Source organism: Hyperolius riggenbachi, chromosome 3, assembly GCF_040937935.1.
Source record: "Hyperolius riggenbachi isolate aHypRig1 chromosome 3, aHypRig1.pri, whole genome shotgun sequence".
NCBI lineage: Eukaryota > Metazoa > Chordata > Amphibia > Anura > Hyperoliidae > Hyperolius > Hyperolius riggenbachi.
In genome coordinates this window covers 192,787,724-192,804,192 of record NC_090648.1, presented here as the reverse complement: position 1 = coordinate 192,804,192, position 16,469 = coordinate 192,787,724, and the positions used below count along the sequence as shown (strand labels likewise).

The 16,469-nt window shown below is 40.0% G+C and overlaps 1 protein-coding gene across 1 annotated transcript in view; it reads right to left on the bottom strand.

The window, feature by feature from the left end:
- UNC13C (unc-13 homolog C) overlaps window positions 1-16,469 on the bottom strand; it is a 784,159-nt gene that overhangs the window by 125,825 nt on the left and 641,865 nt on the right. The window contains exon 26 of the mRNA XM_068275480.1: window positions 2,432-2,520. Coding sequence (XP_068131581.1) covers window positions 2,432-2,520 — 89 coding nt within the window. The remainder of the gene's footprint in view (window positions 1-2,431; window positions 2,521-16,469) is intronic.

Here is a 16,469-nt window from a genome sequence, read left to right as displayed (position 1 = left end):
ATTTCACCCCCCCACACACACACACACCCACACACGTAAGTATGAAAGCATAAAAAAATTAGCATAAAAATTAAAGCCAAATAAAATATAATTTTGATAGCATGGATGGAGCTTAGAATGTCTGGGGCTTTTATTTTATCTCAGTCTGTGCCCCTTCAGGAGAGTTTTTATAATATCTTCCTGTCCAAGCAACTGCTATGTAACTCATAAACTAACTTTAATATAAAGAGTAGTGATTCCAGGGAAATTAAGTAATACAAATTTGTTGAGGGTTCTCCCTCTCCTTCGTACTACACAAAAAAAGTATTTATTTCACTCTTGGAGAAATTTAAGCCCTTTCTGTTTGGGCAGAAGAAAAAAAAAGTCTGATAGATGAAAACAGGGCAGCGATAAAACTCCAAAAAGCTTTCAGTCCATCTCCAAAAAGGTTTCAAGCTGTCTTCACAGAATCCACAGTATGAAACTTAAAGAGAAACCGTGACCAAGAATTGAACTTCATCCCAGTCAGTAGCTGATACCCCCTTTTACATGAGAAATCTATTCCTATTTTCACAAACGGATCATCAGGGGGCTCTGTATGGCTGATATTATGGTGAAAACCTTCCCAACAAGAGACTCTGAGGACCATGGTCCTGGCAGTTTCCTCTCCGTGAACCATCGTTGCATTGTGGAAAATACTGTAGCTGTTTACAGCTGTTTCCAACTGCCAAAAAAGCAAGCAGCAGCTACATCCCCTTCCAGCAGTAAAAATGTCACCATGTGATAAATGTCAGAATGTAAATCAGGGATTTTACAATGGGCAAACACTGACTAAATCATTTATACATAAGTATTGTAAAAATGAAGCACTTTTTTATTACATTATTTTCACTGGAAGTTTTCTTTAAGTGTAAATAAACTTATAAGATGAATTAATCAGTTGCATAACTGAATATTAACTCTTTCAGGTAAAGAAAAAAAGAAAAGCAACATAGCATATTTAATTGTGTGTTTGGCACTGTACGTACACATCTATCTCATCATGTCACATGTCACTTAAACTTTCCTTTAAATGGAACTTAATATCCAACAGTTTGGTCTAAAGACAGACACAGAAAAAATTGAGGGATGCAGAGCTGCTCCAAAAGCTCTCAAACTTATTTCATGTACTTAATAAAAATCTTTACTTTCTCGGGAAAATTCAAACTCTGGTACACTCACAACCATTTTCTGCACATTAAAGTTTGTTAGTAAGGTTGCCCATCATATTGCAGAACCAATAAAGAGGTGTGTGAGGGTTCAGAATTTACTGTTTACTAAAGTAGTGCTTTAGAACAGGGGTCCCCAATACCAGGCTGCGGGATGTTATGTGCCAGGCCGCGCAGCAGCTCCTCTCACAGCAGCATGGGCGTGTCCCACAGCTGCTGTGTAGAGTCAGGAAGCAGGGCAGTGGTTCCTATAGTAATGGTGATATACATTGCCGCTGCAGGGAGCCGCTCTCCTGCTTCCTGACTCTACACAGCAGCCGCGAGATGCGCTGCTGTGAGAGATTATGACGAACGCATGGAGGAAAGGGGCGGCGGGGACTATGCAGGAAGCGGCCGCCAGCTCATAAGGTAACAGAAGGTAACAGAAGTGGATGGCCGCGGGGTGGAGGGGGGAGCACGCACTGGGGCAACTACTATGCTAACTATACAGGGGCAACTATGCAAGCTATATTGGGGGCAACTATACTAGCTATACTGGGGACACCTATACTATCTATACAGGGATAACTATACTAGCTATACTGGGGGCAACTATGCTAACTATACAGGAACAACTATATTAGCTATACTGGGGGCACCTATACTATCTATACAGGGGCAACTATACTAGCTATACTGAGGGCACCTATGCTAACTATACAGGAGCAACTATGCTAGCTATACTGGGGAAACCTATGCAAACTATACAGGGACAACTATACTATCTATACCGGAGGCACCTATGCTAACTACACAGGAGCAATTATGCTAGCTATACTAGGGGCACCTATGTTAACTATACAGGGACAACTATACTATCTATACTGGGACAACTATACTAGCTACCTACCTATTCTGGGGCAAATATACTAGCTATACTGGAGTAACTATACTTCCTATACTGGGGCAACTATACTAGCAATACTGGGGCAACTATACTAGCAATCCTAGGGTAACTATACTCAGCATAATGGTGCAAACCCCCCTACTGCCCCTTAATCCTCCACCCCCGGTCCCCAGAAAACAGTTTGGTCTGGATAGTGGTCCCCAGGATAAAAAAGGTTGAGGACCCCTGCTTTATAATACAAAATCTATATGTGAACACATTTTATTGAATGCATTTTCATTCCAGGTAGAATATCATTAGCTTAATTGTGCTGATAGGTTTGATACACACCTATCATATTAACAGAACAGATATTTACCTGGCACCAAATATGCAACTGAGCTCATCAAGCACTGAACTGAGCTTCACTTGAAGTTCTTTAAGCATTATGCTGGCATCAGGATCCAACTGAGGAGAAAAAAATATATACATTTAGTACCAGTTTTACAATGCATTTTCATTCCTAACTAGCGGGACATCGTAAGTAGTCTTTAGCAATGATCTACTCATTGCTTCCTCATAAAATGATTTAGGGTTGGAATCTAGGGTTGGGGTTAGCATGTTCTGTGATGCAGTTATGATACAATTTTATTTTTTTCTCTAATGGCTTTATCATCTAATAGTATTAGAGAAATAAGAATACGCCTTCTGCTCATGCTTAGCTTTTGAAACATTATTCAATATTCTTGAATGCTATTTGCAAATCTCACCAAAATTTTGAAACTTTCAAGTTTTAGTGCAAGAGTGCAGAAAAGCCCATGGCTGAGATGCCATAGGAAGCCCATGTGAACCAGGCCTTAGTAGGTAATTGAAGAGATTATGTCATGATCCACATCTGCTGGTGACTCTGTTATGAACTTGTTGCATGAACTTCCTCTATTCACCAGCAGAGGTCCTTGAATTCTGGTTATTCATCATGTGTTTCCTCCTGTTCACCAGCAGGGGGCAAACCTCCTAAGCAACTGCATTTCCTGCAGATTGCTAATGAAAGGAAATCTGATCCTTCTGACTCCTTTGCACAGGATATATGTCAGCTCTGGCAACCAGACATTGCTAGTTCATTGTTCCTGCTTAGCTGTTGTGCTAGCCCTTCCTGTTTCCTGTGATTCTTGTTCAACTACCTGTATCCTGATTTCTTGCCTGCCTGTGTATGACTTCTTGCTTTATCTCCCGACGATCCTTTTGCCTTGTGATTATTATATTGCTTGATTATCTGGTATTTGACTCCTGCTTTGTCTGACGTTCAGTTGCCTGCTGCCTTGTATAAATATTATGTGATTGCATATTACCTTGTGTATATTTGTATATAGATTTTCCTAAGTATATATTTATTATATTGGTTAAACAGGTTCCGAGGTTGAACAGGTTCTACTGGTTGCTCTGCATATCCTGTATATGTAGGGCACGCACGCACGCACGCACGCACGCACGCACGCACGCACACACACACACACACACACACACACACACACACACACACACACACATACACACACACACACACTGTGGGTAATCTATTGTATATTGAAACCTTCTTGCATTGTATTATTTGTTCTTTTCGCTTGTATTAACACCTCAGTTTATTATTTTCATATTCTCACTTATGAATGGTTTGCACATTGTAAATAAGCCTTTAACATTATATTTTTGTTTGGCCTCAGTATATTCCATGTTAGTGACAATCTGCACTCCTTGCAATTCTTATGCACTGCACATGTTGCATTGCACAAGAGACAACAGATTATACTGCTCCCTACTATAAAAATTCTGCTACACAAGTGTCAATTAAAACAAAAAATCAATCCTCCTCCCAAAAATACATTTGTCTAACAACATCTGTTTATTTTCCCCTTGTAAGAGAACATTCAGATATTGTACAACAGTATTCATTTTTCTTCCCTAAAGTAAACCGAGCAATAGTTGAGTGACAAAACACAAAAAAAACCTTGTTGAAAGTCTAATATCGTCAGGGCTCCATGATACGATGTACATTACAACTGACTTAAAGTGAAGTTATTAGTTACCAGGGGATTGCAATGAAATAAGTTGTTGTACATGCCACAGAATACTGAAAAAGCCATACAATTGATTTTGAGCTCAAGTTTAATTTGAAAGATTAGTTTGTTAACTAGGTTATAACACATGCATGGTTTACAAAGTCTCACAGGTGTCTGGCATGTTTCACTTTATCTTGGCTTATTTACATGTGTGTTTTGAACTTGGCTGCTGTTTCTACCTCTATACAATAATTGGAAACTGTAGCAATAATATTAAGCTGATATAGTATGCATGAACCTTTAATTGCCAACCAATAAAAAAAAAATAAAAAAAAAATAAAAAAAAAGATTTGTTCATTTTTTTTTTAATTTTGACTATACTAATGATAATTGACTGTAACATTTAGCAAAACTAATATTAATTTAGTATTATTTTATTTTTTTAATAATCACCTACTTTTATGTATTTTAAGTCATCATATTAATTTTAGTCTTATTTTTGTAATAATTCACAATAACTTCATCTATTTATTTTTTAGATCATAATGTTCTGTGATTAAAATTAATTTTAGTTTACTTATTCAATGTACAGTATTGAGTAACATGAGCGTTTGCAGGTGGGAATAGGCCTATACCTTTTACAAACATTTCCGTGCATGTTATTGCAACTTTATAGGCTTGTGGAATAGAATTACAGCCTTCTGTCCATATGTGTCCATGCTGCTACCTTACATCAGCCCAATACTTATTGGCACAGAAAGAAAACAAAATCCTACTGTAATTTCTTGCATTGTTGCAGGAGCTCAGAATTCTGGGTACTGAAATATGGAACACACATTGCTGATGTTCACAACTAGTCTAGCTCCTTGCACCAGATGAAGCCTCACGATTGGTTGATGAAGCTAAATACCACACATGTGGATGGAAAGCTTAGGAGGTGACAAAGAAAAAACTTTAACTGGGAAAAGAGTTAAAGTTGACCTAAACCCAAAAGTTCTTTTCTGCTCTAAAATCTAAGCAACAGCATAACCACCTTTAAAAAAAAAAATATTTTTAACAACTTACAAAGCCCCTACAATTAATGTGCAGTGTCTTTCTACAGATTTCATGTGAGTACAAAAAGAGTTAACCTGCTATGTTTACATAATTAGTGTACAAGTCAACACAGTTCAGACAGAGCTGACAGCTCAAATTACACTGCCTCATTACTTGCAGATAAGGGAGAATTAGACAGGCTGTTCTTTCTAAATACACCCAAGGTGGATTTATCTGTGATTTTGCTTGCTTCCTGTGCAAGAGTTTAGATCCACTTTAATCAAAACTCAGGAATGCTCAGTATGTGAGTGCCCATGCCCAGCTTGCCCAGCTTCTACTTTCCAAAGAGAATATCCCCAGCCTATGACTGTTATCTATGAGCATGGCATGCTTGACAAATGTGATAAGTTTGTGACATGACTGTCAATGTATGGATGTCCTTTAATGTATGGGATTACTGTTCACGTATATATGTTAAATGTGTATAATCTTCTGTCTGGTACTGGATGGGTTAATATAGTTCATCACAGCAACTGGAGAAATTTCTGTAATTGTTGCTGTAATTTATGCCCTTGTGTAGAATAAGAACAAGAACAATGAATTGCTGTGCAATATGTTACATTTCTTACATTTGCTCACATTCCTTGTCCACAAAGCAACATGTTCTTCTTGCACTTGGGTAGAAGAAAAACATGTTCTGTTAACGCGCTGGATCGGCAACATATGGTCTTTCTGCGCTTGCGCGCAGTGAGAGCATGTTCTGATCACGTGCTAAAGTAGCAACATGTGGTCTTTCTGCGCTTGCATGGAGTGAGATCATTTTGTGATCACGCGCTGAAGCAGCAGCATGTGTTCTTTCTGTGCTTGCGTGGAATTGAAACATGTTCTGATTAGCTGCTTATGCGCTTGAGCGGTTACGTCGATTCTGTCTGTTAAAGGCAGGGGAAAATACTTTGACTACGGGATCTTTCCAGATGATCAGCAGACATGCTGTTCGTGTATGTTCCAGTTGTCTCCCCTTCGAGGTCGCCCGATTCTCCCTGGGTGATGCCACAACAGCTTGGTAACGTGTTGATGCATGCTTCTAATTACTCAAACTATGATTCTGCAGGCTTAGATAATATTGTAACAGGATTGTAGGACTAAATAAACTATTCCTTTGAGTTGAATATACATGTTTTGCAGCAATTTTGTTTATTCCCATCTTTGAATGGTGAGCGAAGTTAGAGGGTCTAAAACCCCTATTTGCTTAGGCAAAACATTAATGCCATTGCAAAACATTTCAGGCAGGCTTTCTTTGGTTCATAACAAATTATACAGATGCCTCCTCTGCCCAAAGTTCAAAGTTTTGTTAGAAGTGGGAAAAGAGAACAAATGTGTAAATCTGCAGGGGCCACTACCACATTCCAAAACAATACATGGAGGCTTTTGCTTCTGCCCACCACCATGCCATACTAGCTGGACTGAGCAGGTTAGGCCATTGGTGCTTCAGAAAAGATTGCTGTATCAACAATCCTAGTTGTTAGAAAGAAGAACCACAATAGAAGAGGTAGGAGAAGCTTGACGGGGTGCATTGCTATGCTTTCCTTACATATTCTATACATGATCATTTCGTAGTTTTCAATTCAGTGTAGAGATACTGCAGCAGATAGATTTGTTTCTTCAGTTACAAAAATGATTTGTTATAAAAAATATTTTATGTGGTCTTAAAATATTAAACAAAGACATTAAATTGGAGCTGAACTGTCATCACATTTCAGCTTGCATTGTAGTCTCAGAGGCTAAAATGACAAAACAATGTTGTTCTCCTTTCCGCCTGGAAACATACACAATTCCAGCTACCAAACCCTACATGATATCTAAATCAAGGTCAAATATAATTGTTGCTGACAAAAGCCATACAGTAAATCAAGAGATAAGGACCAGATATGCCCTGCAGACTCTATTCTAAAATGCAGCTGCATATCCAAATGATGTTGTTTTTACAAGATGATGTGAAACACGGGCTTGTAAAATGAATTTAGAATGTATCAGGGCACTGAAGTATGGAACTATATACACTTCAGATATGACTGCCTGTTTAGTGTAGAGATTTTGTGCAGACAATTGAAGGATGATAAGGGTCATTTACTAGACTGACAGCTGTAATCACCTGACAATCAAAACTGAGTGGGTTTCCTCAACAGCTACTGTCCTCCCAAATCCCTAATGAGGGCCTCACTTCCTATAACTTTGCTTCCATTTCCTCTCACATTTTATTTTTCACCTGTTCTCCTCCTGCATACCTGTCTTAACTACTCACGATTTCTTTGAAAGTGGAGGGGAAGATACCATTGTAAACACACGCTCATACAATAAGGTCTCAAAAATCCCTCACTTGACCAAACAGTCCTCTCTAACCTTCTGTTTGATTACCTCCAATCTTATTTCTGTACTAACCACTTCACTAAAACTGTTCTCGCTAATTGACTCTAAATTTACTAAATGTTATATCACATACTGGTTATCATTCTTTGTCCTGCTTAGGTATCCAGGGTGGAAGTAGTAGAGTTTGGTCTTGTTCTCGCTTAATTCTCCTCTTACCTTTATGACAGGACATTTCAGGTATCCCACTATCACACCCTTCCCTTACCCATTCCCACACCCAGTTGGAGTACCACAAGGCTTAATCCTTGGTCTCCTACTTAAATACGATATTTGTTATATTAGGAAGAACAACAGAAAAATAACACCTATAGCTTCATCATCTTACATTTATTTCCTAGAATTCCCTTTTGATTCAGCTTTCTTTTTCAAACTTTATTTTTTTACTTGTTAGAGGTTTTTTCCTCTCCAATTAGTCGTGCTATGTTCTAGTATACAAAACCTCATCACTTTTGAAATGCAAGGGAATATATGATGTTACTCCATCAGTTTTATACAGATGGAGATTTGTAAGTCCCTCACTCAGCCTATGTCAGGTCAAATTTTCATACTGAGGTGGAAAGACAGTATCAGAGGGTAACTAACTAGACTGCCAAATAGAGGAGAATATATCTAACAGCAGCATTTTAGGTAGGGCTTTCTAATTATATTTCTGCTACTCATTGTGGGGAGAACGCAGTAAGGGCAGAATACTACTACTGCTATAACCTTACGTATGCTTTAATACTGTAATATAGTTCTTTAATTAGTGTAGGTATACTTTATTATACAGACACTTTTTTTATATTTTGTGCAGCCATACAACACGTGTATCAGGCCATAAGAAGGTTTGAAATATCATGTTAAAAGAAATGTTCATCTGTCATGCACTTTTCAGTGAAGGTAGTCTCTGATCATGTGTTTGTGTCATCATACATGCGACTTCTCAGGTTGACAAATTTGTCATAAAGGCAACTTTCAGCATTGCTGTAAAGTAAAAGCAGGACCTCAGCATGCCACATGTATTATCTGCAGTCAAGCTTTTCTTGTAAGATTGCTAGAAGGAACCTGTCTAGATGATCAAGGAGGGTGGACTGCAGAAACAAGCTTCCATGGTTTAATCACTGGACTATTACTGTTTGAAATGGTTTTTCATTGCACCCCTCTGGTGAAGGAATAACACAGCCTCAGCACTGGCTTTTACTCAGTGGAATGTAATAGTCTCTTTTATTGACACTTCTGGGCTTCTCTGCCAAAGGGTAGAAAGGATTTTTATGAACTAGTGCATGTGTGTGTGTTACTAGCTGCTTATATCACAATAACCCCTTACATTTCAGCACACTTTAATAGGTTTAAACACAGATTACTTTTTAAGTAAATTGTTAAAGTCTGTTAAAGAGCTCCTGTGGGGCTTCTTTGACTGCCAGACATTAATATAAGTATTTATTGACTTTTAAGTAGCCTTGTTAAAAACAGGGCATACTGTGGTGGACAGCAACACAAAAATGTATTCCTAAAAAGAATCTGAGCGATCTATACCATATGATTAAAATCTTAGTCTATCTATTTTCCCCCACGACTGCCAACCTATCCATAACTCAAACATAATTGGTAAATTGGCAGATGATATGGCTGTCATTGGACATATATCAGACAACAAGGAAGCTGCATACAGGGAGCAAGTTAGGAACCTGATTGCAAGGCGTGAAATAAACAACCTGTGATTAAGTACAAAAAAGACCAAAGTAGTTATTCTGGAGTTTAGGACCACCAAAAAGACCAGTCCTATACCGATAATGATCAATGTTGAGCCCGTGGAGAGAGTTTCCAGATGTAAGTTTTTAGGAATCCCCATCGCAGAGGACTTGTGCTTTGCCAATTACAGCTAAAGGGCTACTAGCCCAGTACAACAATGCCTCTACTTTTTGAGAAAACTAAGGAGTGCTAACCTTCCACAGAAGTTGCTGGTTAATTTCTACAGATGCACTAAAGACAGCGTCTTGACCAACTGCATGATGGCTGTGTAATGATCGCTGCTGCAGCAGCTATTACTGGAAGGAGTAGTGCTGCAGCTCAGGCAGTTCTGATCTATTTCCATGCAAGCTGCATAACTTTGTCTGTCTTTCCCTGCTGTCAGCTTGTGACTGATTATCATTCACCTGTGTGGGAATCTGCATGTCTGCTCCCATTGAATGACCTCAGTATAAAGATCTGCTTCCTGCAGGGTTTCCTTGGGTTTTCATAGCTTCAGTGTAAGCCAGTCTTGCTGTCGCTTTAGCCCCCGATCGTGTTTCTTGTTATAAAGATACTTTGCTGGTCTTTGCATCATATATTGGTTCATTGCCAATATATATGCATACCAGCACGTTTATTATTTTCCTTGTATTTGTGTTACGTTAATACATCAGTGTCGCTGATGTATACGTACACGAACTGTTTATATCCTGTGTGCAGTTAGTCAGCTTTCCAGCACGTTTTGGTAGGTTGCGCGTACCGTGACCACCCGTGCTGAGGTAGTTACCCTGCTTCTGGTTCTGTTTGTGGATTGCGTTCATCTCTGCGAAGAGATAACGAATCCTTCTGAATCCTGTTCTGTTACTGTTTGTGGATTGCGTTCATCTCTGCGAAGAGATAACGAATCCTTCTGAATCCTGTTCTGTTACCGTTTGTGGATTGCGTTCATCTCTGCGAAGAGATAGCGAATCCTTCTGAGTCCTGTTCCCTGTATTACTCCAGTCTTAGTCAGCGTTCCTGCTTATGTCATATATCGGTTCATTGCCGATATATACATATGTTAGTCAGACGTTACAAATAGTTTCATTGATAGCTGTAATTGTAATACGCTAGGAAAACATACTTATTGTATATTTATCTGTGTTACGTTCATCTATCTTAATCCTGCTATTTTCTGACTATCCTGTCCTGTCTTTGTGAGGCACGCCATCGCCGCATCGCATTGGCTGCCTCATTCCAGTCTGTCTGGTTTTGGACGCTTGCTGTCACTAAGTAGCCGCTAGCTAGCAAGCGTTCATTCTGTCTACCTGTCCTGATCTCCTCAGTTCTGGTTTGTGCGCTCAGCGCTACTTTGCGCTGAGACGTTATAACGAAAGCATTGTTTGTGGCTGTCAGATCTGCACCGGCTCTGTGCGCCACAATCTCCTATTGGAGTCAGTCCTCCCCTCCACTATACTAGGGATAGCCTGTTTCCTGGTGCTAGTGTGTGTACCTCCTCCACGCCAGCTCATGCGTTGCATGCTGACTGTGGAGAATACACCACCAAGCGTTACATTATGAAAACCCCATTACCAATCCCCATTGTGGGGGGGATTCCCAGAAAGTATGACACTGTTAATTATGGTTCCTGTTCCTTTAAGAAATTTGAAGAACTTAGCTCTGAAACAGAAAATGAGTTTTTCTCTGAATGTGCCAGGTTCCTGACCAATCCTGATCTCCAAGCGACTCCTGTTTCAACCTGGGCACTCCAACTAAGTTATATTTTGTTTAAAGGGGAATTATTCCAGTGGGCATTTGATGTTCTCAATCATTCCGATTTGAAAGATAGACCGCTGGAATTTCTAGCGTTTGTGATCCATAACTGGTTGCGCATAGATCCATTGCCTTTTCCTCTTAATGAACTCCTGGCAGCAGGCCAATCAGCTGCTCCTTCAATTGCTTGCAAGAATGAGCAGCAAGCAGAAAGTGTTACTGATAATTTTCCTGCAGCTTTGAATAAATCACCAAAAACCGCAAGGTCAAAGGCAAAACGCAAACGTTCTAAGAAACGTGTCCAATCTGCAGAATCGTTATCCTTAGCGACTGAGACCTATAATGAGATTCTGCCATTAACAGATAATGAAATGCAATTGTCTTTCAGGGGAGTTAAATGGACTCATGAAACTACTAATGAACTTTCCTCCCTGGCTAGGGAAAATAAAGATTTTTGTTTAAAAGAATTATCTGAGTATGATTATGATGAGATATTACAGAGTATTGAACAAATCAACTTATTTGTGAACCAAGGGAAGTTTGCATACACTACAGTTCAACACTTGCTACAGGTATTGGAGATTCTTAAGAATAAGGAATCTGCCAATCACCTGCTAATTAACCCTATACATGTGCCTGCCACAATCATATCTGCAAACCATGATCTGCCTGTTAAGTATGCATGGGATCCTCCATTCGAGAGGGGAGAGATGGAAGCCCTGGTCTGTGAATGGAAGAATGATTCAAGTTCATTTTGTCAATTTTACAGTGCAAAAAGTGAAATGGTATTGAACGCATGCATTAAGTCAGCCTATAACCTAATAGAGGCTGGTGTGTGTAGGTATGACTGTGTGGCTCCCTTGATTGATGTGTGGGAACTGATTTTGGATGATTTTTATGTGACTCCGAATTCGCAAATTTGGCGTTCTGACCCGCCTGCTTCAGCACCTTTGGCTGATTCAGCAGGTGATTCGGAGCTCTTTTTGTGTGAAATTGAAGTTCCTGCAATTCCACCCTGTACCATGGATAACTCAGTGTTACTTCCCAGTAAAACAGAAGCCACTGATACATTCTTAACCTTGCCCTGCGCAAATTTCTCAGCAGAGAATCCAGAGGTCCTGCTGACTTCCGAGTCCAGCCTAGCCAGTACTCATGACTCTTTGTTTAGTGAAACAGACACCAGAAAAATCTTGCCTGTCTCTGCAAACACTTCTGCAGAAATTACCTGTGTTAATAAAGTTCAACTCCTGTCTGATCCAGCAGATGCCAATAGATGCACTACATCAGTTTCCGAGTCCCAGCAATCCTGTCTAGTAAACTCAGAACCCCAGCATCTGAATTTTCCAATTTTACAAATGAATGGTGATTCAGATGCGCAAACATTGTGTCTTGATCTTCCTGTTTCTACACCTCGCTCTAGTTTCGTGAATAGCTCAGAGCATCTGCTATGTGAACCTGAAATCGCAGAATTATTACCTTGTTCAGAAAATTTTCCAATAAATTTGCCCTGTACCATGAATTGTGCAGTAGATCTCTCCAATGAAACTCAGGTCACAGAATCATTATGCTGTCCAGCAGGTGCTTCCATGGTTTTGCCCTGCAATATGGACTGTTCAGTGATCCTGTCCAGTGAAGCTGTGGTCGCAGAGTCTTATGCTTCACCCAGTACTTTGGATACTTTAAACCCTCTAGCAGAGGAGGCTGAAGCACTGCTTACCTCAGTTGGTGTTGCAGTAATATTCACTTGTCTAGCAGCTGTTTTGGAATTACAGTCTGCTCTAATAAAACTTGATGAATTTCTGCCCAGCAAAGCAGAAGCCATTGAAATATTGTCCTCGTCAGCAAGTGTGTCAGATACCTTGTCCTGTCTTGTTAGTGCCCCTGAATCTGATTTGTTACTGACTTTGCTGGAATCAGCGACATCTAAGTCTGATCCTGCATTCTCGTGTAAAAATCCAGTAGTTGCGAAGTCTAGTCATGATGATTTTTTTTTTGGCCAGTCCTGGTTTTGGTCCTGTCTTGGCTGACCCTGAGGCTCACAGTTCCTTGACATGCCCAGAGGTTTCTCTTGTGCCAGTGTGCCCAGATGTTCTTTGTGTGCCAGAATGCCCAAGTGTGTTTAAGGTGTTAGCGTGCTCTGATGCTTCCTTAGTGGGAACATGTTCTGATGTTGCCAGTCTGCCTGCATGCCCAGAGATGGTTCTGGTCCCTGAAAGCCCTGATATTGATGTTTGTCCTTGTGGCCCTGACTCGGGAATTGCCCTTGGTTCCATAGGGGTTCTTGATGGTTCTCCATGTGAGCCTAAGGGGCATTCTGACCTATGGGGATCTCTTTGGAGCTTCAAGGTGTTCTGGGAGGTCTCTGAGAAAACTTGTCCTGGTGCCTTGGACTGGTTCAACAGTGGGTTTTGTGTTGGTAAAGACAGTACCGGTGGGCATTGCAAAGGCTTTGGCGTTTCTGAACGGTTCCTGGAAGGCGGTGGGTATCGCTCAGGGAGTTTCGGAGGGCTTTCTTCTGGAAATCATGGTTCTGATGGGTGTCACACTGGGGCTTGTAGTACTGATGGGCATGGTTCTGTAGGTTCTGGTTCTGATGGGTCCAGTCTTGTGGGGACTGATTCTGGAATTCGGTCTTGCCGGGCTGTCCCGGTCATCATGAATTATCAGTCAGACTGTTTTGTTGGGAATTTCAGTTTTGAAAAGCGTCTGGAATCCGCTTTTAAAGGCGGGGGTACTGTAATGATCGCTGCTGCAGCAGCTATTACTGGAAGGAGTAGTGCTGCAGCTCAGGCAGTTCTGATCTATTTCCATGCAAGCTGCATAACTTTGTCTGTCTTTCCCTGCTGTCAGCTTGTGACTGATTATCATTCACCTGTGTGGGAATCTGCATGTCTGCTCCCATTGAATGACCTCAGTATAAAGATCTGCTTCCTGCAGGGTTTCCTTGGGTTTTCATAGCTTCAGTGTAAGCCAGTCTTGCTGTCGCTTTAGCCCCCGATCGTGTTTCTTGTTATAAAGATACTTTGCTGGTCTTTGCATCATATATTGGTTCATTGCCAATATATATGCATACCAGCACGTTTATTATTTTCCTTGTATTTGTGTTACGTTAATACATCAGTGTCGCTGATGTATACGTACACGAACTGTTTATATCCTGTGTGCAGTTAGTCAGCTTTCCAGCACGTTTTGGTAGGTTGCGCGTACCGTGACCACCCGTGCTGAGGTAGTTACCCTGCTTCTGGTTCTGTTTGTGGATTGCGTTCATCTCTGCGAAGAGATAACGAATCCTTCTGAATCCTGTTCTGTTACTGTTTGTGGATTGCGTTCATCTCTGCGAAGAGATAACGAATCCTTCTGAATCCTGTTCTGTTACCGTTTGTGGATTGCGTTCATCTCTGCGAAGAGATAGCGAATCCTTCTGAGTCCTGTTCCCTGTATTACTCCAGTCTTAGTCAGCGTTCCTGCTTATGTCATATATTGGTTCGTTGCCGATATATACATATGTTAGTCAGACGTTACAAATAGTTTCATTGATAGCTGTAATTGTAATACGCTAGGAAAACATACTTATTGTATATTTATCTGTGTTACGTTCATCTATCTTAATCCTGCTATTTTCTGACTATCCTGTCCTGTCTTTGTGAGGCACGCCATCGCCGCATCGCATTGGCTGCCTCATTCCAGTCTGTCTGGTTTTGGACGCTTGCTGTCGCTAAGTAGCCGCTAGCTAGCAAGCGTTCATTCTGTCTACCTGTCCTGATCTCCTCAGTTCTGGTTTGTGCGCTCAGCGCTACTTTGCGCTGAGACGTTATAACGAAAGCATTGTTTGTGGCTGTCAGATCTGCACCGGCTCTGTGCGCCACAATCTCCTATTGGAGTCAGTCCTCCCCTCCACTATACTAGGGATAGCCTGTTTCCTGGTGCTAGTGTGTGTACCTCCTCCACGCCAGCTCATGCGTTGCATGCTGACTGTGGAGAATACACCACCAAGCGTTACAGGCTGGTAGAGAAGCCCTGCAGCAAGTTGTCAAAACTCAGAAGTCATTATCAGCACTGAACTACCATCACTTGAACAACACTTGTATAAGACTCGCTTTATGAGAAGGGCAAAAAACATCATCAAGAACAACACTAACACTGGAAACGCCTTGTTTGAGCTTCTTCCATCGGGTAGACGTTTTAGATCAATCAGCATACACACAAACAGAGTGAAAATTACCTTTTTCCCAGCTGCCATAAACTTGTAAAACTCTGAATCTTCTCCAAAATATTTAACACTGTGTGCAAATTGTTTAAATATTTAAAATATCTGGCATACTTGTATAATTCCTCTATTTCTACTTTTGTTACTATCACTATGTTCTTTATATGCACAGTGGGGCTATCATGAAAAGTACTTTTGTTGTGTTACACAATGACTGCAAAGTGCTTGCTTGCTTATTATCTTAGTAAATTGCCTCATCCAAACCTCAAGATATATTTTAACAATAATGTATTAAATAATTTAATTTGTCTATACTGCTTGATCAAATAGCTGAATTTGCACAAAATTAAATAAATGTACTTATTTTTAATGTACTTGTTCTTTACTTGATCCTGACATCCTTTAATTGAGGGCTATTTTAGCTGTTTCCCTATTTGATTCCAGTTCCCATTATGCCCCTCTAACAAATTACACGGCTTATATTTTGTAATGCATTCATAAAAGCACATTAAATAACTTAATGTTCACTAAACTATTTATTTTATGAAAGCCGATGTCTATAGAATATTTCAGATTTTATACATCCCATGATAGTTCTACTATCATTTATCCAAACAATATTTTCAGTAACAAAACGCATTAAAGCTACATAAACACATTTTAAGCCCCAGTTACCATTATAAATTGCTTACTTAATAAATAAATATATCTGGATTTAGATTTGATCAAAAAGAGTAAAGCAGAACAAAATTCAAGAAAAAAAATCAGCCCAACTTACTGTCAAGCCTCAGTGCATTGTGTGTGTAAATAAATTATGTGTAGGTTAGTTGAGTTGTGTGCACATGGTCTCTGCTTTCCTTTTTGAGTGAAAAGTGTGTGGAAATTAAAATCCTGGATCCTATCGCCGCATTCATTTGAAAAGAGCACCTGGAAAAAAGGGTGCGTCTGATGTAGCCAGGAACCATACATTTGGTTATAAAAGGGTGCAGGGTTTAGCCAAGAAAAGTGCTTTCGGTTATAAAAGGGCACTGGGCATAGCTGAAAAAAAGTGATATGGTGCCAGGTACAGCTGAGAAAATTTAGTTTGATAAAAATCACTTTTTCTCAACTATATCTGGCACCTTTTTATAACCAATTATAAAAAAGCGCCTAATATAGCCGTAAACATGATTTTGCTTATAAAAGGGAGCAGGATATAGCTGAGAAAAGTGAGTTTGATTATAAAAGGG